Consider the following 4939-nt stretch of genomic DNA (forward strand, 5'->3'; position numbering starts at 1 on the left):
ATAATGCTATGGCCAGCAATGCCTGTGCAACTGACATGAAAAGTTCAAAGGCTTTATCTCATTACAATTTTTGCTTAGTTATGCCCTGATGGGAGCATTGCAATGCCAATTACCATAAATTTGCAGACATCGGGTTGTTGCTGGAGCAAATCTGAAGGCAATGGAACGCTCCCTTCCGTGATGTCAGGAGTGGGGAGGATTATTCTAATAATGCACACTATTAGCTCAGGATAAAAGGCTGAAAGGTTCCATTGACATCCATTAAGGGTCCCTAATTGGAGCCTGAGTAACGGCTCCTTAGTGGGAAATGGAGGCGGGAACCCGGCGAACTTCTCACTCAGTGCCTGAGGGGATGGCAGGAACTTTAAAATCTGACGGTGGTGCCTTTCGTGGGCTGAGTAGAATAAAGCTCGCCGCACTGATTTGTTCCTTTTCTCTTCCTTAGAATAGACACTGGAGTGGGTGGAGGGGGAAACGTGGTTTTGTAGGACTCTAAAAAGGTGGAGGGACTTTGGTTAACCCTCTTTTCATGCTCCAGAAGGAGCCCCGCCTGAGAGGAGGGACCCCTGCGGAATCCCGCCCAGACTGCCCGGAGGTCTCCCCAGCACGTGGGGCGGGGGCTGGAGGGGGTGCCCGGCAGGGCTCGGGAGCCGCGGCGTGGTGGGGCGGGTGGGTTGGGCTGCTCAGGGCTCGCGGGGGTCAGCGGCCCGGACACCCCCGCACCCGGGCGCAGCCGCGGAGGACCAAGGGCCGCGCTCCCCTCCCCGGGGCCCCGAGTCCAGGAGGGACCCCCGTCCGCTCAGAACAGCTGATCCCCGCGACCGCCGAGAGCCAAGCGGAGCAACCCTGGGTGGAGCCCCGCCGCCGCCCCGCGCGCTCGGCTCTGGCTTCAGCTCCGGATTCTGCTCCGGCGGGGGCGGCGGGACCCTAGGCGGGGGACGGTGACCATGGGCGCGGCGCGGGCCGCTCATTGTCTTCGGGCCGGAGTCGCAGCGTCCCGGGGGAGGCCCCCACGCCCCCTACGTGGCCTCCCGGGGGCGGAGCGGAGACCACCCACCGCCGCCCACCCCGCCGCGGGCAGCACCGCCCCCTCTCCTCCCCTCCCCTCCCTCCCCTCCCCCTCCCTTCCTCTCCTCCGCTCCCCTCCCTTCCCGTGCCGGCCTCGCCTCCCCTCCGCGCCTCTCCCCTGCCGGCCTCTCCTTTGCTCCCCTCCCGCCTTTTGCCGCCCTCGCCGACCACCCGCCGCCCCTCCGACCCGCGCCTCGGGCTCCTTCCCGCTCCGCCCGCCGGGCCCCGCCGCTGCCTCCCCGGGGTCCGCCCTACCTCGCCGCGGCTCCTCTTCAGCCCCCGGGCCCGGGACGCGCAGCCTGGCGGGTGGGCTCCGGCGCATGCGCGCGGCCTCCTCCCGGCACCTGTGGGAGCCGCGGCCCTGCCTCTCCGAGCACCTGCGAGCGCTCCTGCTCCTCCGACCCGCAGCGGGGCGTGGGCGGCAGAGGGGGCGGCGGACCGGCCTCTCGTCCTCTCCGCCTCTCCAGGCCGCGCGGAGCCAGCGCTCCGGCTCCCGGCTGCGAGGGGCGCGCGCGGGGTGCGGGGAGGGGGGCGGGCGCGTGCACACGGGGCGTTCTCGGGCGCGCGCCGCCTGGCCGGGTCTGCGGACGGGCTGCGGAGCGGCTGCGGCTCCCCCCGGGCCCCCCTGCCCCGCGCCAGCCCACCGGGCGCTTCACGCCTTCCGGGACCGCGGCCCACGCCCCCACCCGAGCCCGAGCCCAAGCCCACGCGCGGGGGCCGCTTCCTGCGAGGAGGCGGAGACAGGTGCCCGCGGGCGCAAACGGGGGAGTTTTGTGCGCCTATTTTTTGGTAAAAGTAGAGGCGATGCGTTGTTGACATGTTTAGTGGTTAAAAACCTATTGCCAAATTCTCACAGATTCCAGAATTTTTTAAAGTTTACAACACGAGAGTGGACGAAACGTCGGAGCTTTTTCTCATATCCAGAAATGTGGCCTCTGCCTCCTACCCGGGCCCAGCGGGTCCAGCGGCGCAGACGGGGCTCAGGGCGCTGAGGACCGAGCCAGGATAGCAGAGTTCCAGCTGCTCCCAGACTGGGTCCTAATTAACACTGGACCCCTGCTGGCACATGCTATTTTTAATGGTTTTGTGCAAATTAATGACGATGAGATTTCCATAAGCACGGAGATCCGGAGGCTTTACTTTCTCTTTTTTTGTGCTTTTTACTTCTGACAGCCTTTGCCCGTTGCATGCTGTATGCACATAATTAGCCATTATGACTCCAGCACCAAAGCTAACGCCCGGAGAACATCTTTAAAACCCTTTTCACTCAGTTGCCAAGAAGAGTAGTACCTACCGTCAGTACTTGAATTACAGGAGGCCGAAACTAAGCGAGCTACTCAGATTTTTTGAAAATTGAGAACTTTCGTTAAACAGACCCTTTTGGTGGGGGCTAAAATAATTCCCGTGCTGCTCCATTTTTATTTTGTTCAATTTACTCCAAAAATGTTTCAAACTCTACTGTGATCTTAGTGCATCTCTACTTCCCTTTGGCTGCAGAATAATATTTCTTTTTCTGTCGTCCTTTTTCTTTTTTTTTTTTTTTTAGAGATGGAATCTTGCTCTGTCACCCAGGCTGGAATGCAGTGGTGCAATCTCGGCTCACTGCAACCTCTGCGTCACCGGTTCAAGCAATTCTCCTGTCTCAGCCTCCCGAGTAGCTGTGACTAGAGGTGTGCACCACCACACCCAGCTAATTTTTGTATTTTTAGTAGAGACGGAGTTTCACTCTACATTGGCCAGGCTGGTCTCGATCTCCTGACCTCAAGTGATCCACCCGTCTTGGCATCCCAAAGTGCTGGGATTACAGGCGTGAGCCCCCACGCCTGGCCTAACTACCCCCATTCTTTTCCAGAGAAACGTGAGCAGGCCAAACAAAGCCTCACCTGGCTTTCCCACCGCCCTGGGGTTGGGCCCCCAAAGGCCCCGGAGGTCACCTAAGACACGGTGCTTTGAACAGGCAAGCCCCACAGCATCTTGTCTGCCATCCTGCCAGCGTTCAGAGACCTGGGAAGAGGTCACACTGCCTACTGGATTTTACAAGCTTGGCATACACTAGGTTCTCAATAAATACTGAATGAAAAATCGCTGAAGTAACTCATAACATCCATCCAAACCCCACACCATCTAGTAGATAAGTAGTCTGTGGGGAGTCCCATATTTTTCTTACTTTAGATATTTATTTTGGAAATGGACTGTAGGCCCAACATGGTCTATGAAACTTGCAGAGGAGTATTTCATGCCTTTAATTAGTTCTTCATAGCTACAGAGACCTCTAGAGTTCCTGAAATTGAACTGGGTTGTAATACTGTCAAGAAGAAGGGGGACCTATCTTAAATCTATTTCAAGGGTAATACTATTTTACTATGTAAATTTTCCCCTGCTCAGGGAGAGCCTGATCGAAGCATGCAAATATTTCAACATGCAAAACCACCCTGAAAATAGAAGTGAAGCTTACGGAGTTGTCCAGGGCACAGTGATTTACTGGCCTCTGAATGCTGGACTCCATCAAACTGGGCTCCAGGCTGGGAGGCCTCTGAACCGAATTTGTAGACAGCCCACTTTGGAGTTCAACTGATGGGACTTTAGACACCAGCCTCACTCTCTGCCAGTCTTGTGATCTAGAGCCAGATACTTGGCCTCTCTGTGCTCCAGGGAGATACCATTGCACCTACCTGAGAGGACTGAAGGAGACGATCCGTGCAACTCACTCAGGATACTGGATCTTTTTTTTTTTTTTTTTGAGACAGAGTCTTACTCTGTCGCCGGGGCTGGAGTGCAGTGGCCGGATCTCAGCTCACTGCAAGCTCCGCCTCCCGGGTTTACGCCATTCCCCTGCCTCAGCCTCCGGAGTAGCTGGGACTACAGGCGCCCGCCACCTCGCCCCGCTAGTTTTTTGTAGTTTTAGTAGAGACGGGGTTTCACCGTGTTAGCCAGGATGGTCTCCATCTCCTGACCTCGTGATCCGCCAATCTCGGCCTCCCAAAGTGCTAGGATTACAGGCTTGAGCCACCGCGCCCGGCTGAGGATACTGGATCTTAAGCCAACGGGCGGACTCACATTCGTCACCTCTGATTCTGTCGCTGCCTGCACAGTGACTTAGCAAACACTTCTTACTCTCCAGCTCTGCTTCTTACTCTCCAGCTCCGCTGCCCTGCTTGGGTACTGGATGTAGGTTTTCTAAATGTGCTAACACCAGACAACAGATAATTTCCCAAATGCTTGTATCAGCCCATAGAAGTTCAAGTGTTCCTCCCCCAACCAATAAAGCTGTTAAATCCCAATAACTGTCAGGAATGGAGCCAACTGCTATAAAGTACTTCCAGCTTCTTGGCATGAAAAAATAATTAGAATATATGTGTTGGCTTTGAAACAATACTCACTGGTTCATTTAAAAATTCTGTGCATATTGTACACAAGTAAAGTCTTGGCCCTGGCACTCCCTTAGATGAACCTTACCCGGCCCTGCACTCCCTTAGGTGAACCTTACCTGGCCCTGCACTCCCTTAGGTGAACCTTACCCGGCCCTGGCAGTCCCTTAGATGAACCTTACCCGGCCATGGCACTCCTTTAGATGAACCTTACCCGGCCATGGCACTCCCTTAGACAAACTTTACCCGGCCCTGGCACTCCCTTAGGTGAACCCTACCTGGCCCTGGCACTCCCTTAGGTGAACCCTACCCGGCCCTGGCACTCCCTTAGGTGAACCCTACCTGGCCATGGCACTCCCTTAGGTGAACCTTACCCGGCCCTGGCACTTCCTTAGGTGAAACTTACCTCGCCATGGCACTTCCTTAGGTGAACCTTACCCGGTCCTGGCACTTCCTTAGGTGAACCTTACCCACCTTGGTGCTCCCTCAGCTCTGATGAACTG

At 56.6% G+C, this 4939-nt stretch overlaps 1 protein-coding gene across 1 annotated transcript; it reads left to right on the plus strand.

Moving 5' to 3' along the window:
• Nucleotides 1-1388: 1388 nt before the first annotated feature.
• Nucleotides 1389-2708, plus strand: LOC113224761. Its single transcript, XM_026453910.1, has 2 exons — nt 1389-2130; nt 2615-2708. The coding sequence occupies exon 1, from the start codon at nt 1389-1391 to the stop codon at nt 2058-2060; it is 672 nt and encodes a 223-aa protein (XP_026309695.1). The 3' UTR covers nt 2061-2130; nt 2615-2708.
• Nucleotides 2709-4939: the final 2231 nt, after the last annotated feature.

Source organism: Piliocolobus tephrosceles, chromosome 7, assembly GCF_002776525.5.
Source record: "Piliocolobus tephrosceles isolate RC106 chromosome 7, ASM277652v3, whole genome shotgun sequence".
Classification (NCBI taxonomy): Eukaryota; Metazoa; Chordata; class Mammalia; order Primates; family Cercopithecidae; genus Piliocolobus; species Piliocolobus tephrosceles.

Excerpts from the sequence above, each read along its gene's own strand:
- LOC113224761 (XM_026453910.1), top strand. The coding sequence starts at position 1,389 with ATGCGCGCGGCCTCCTCCCGGCACCTGTGGGAGCCGCGGCCCTGCCTC.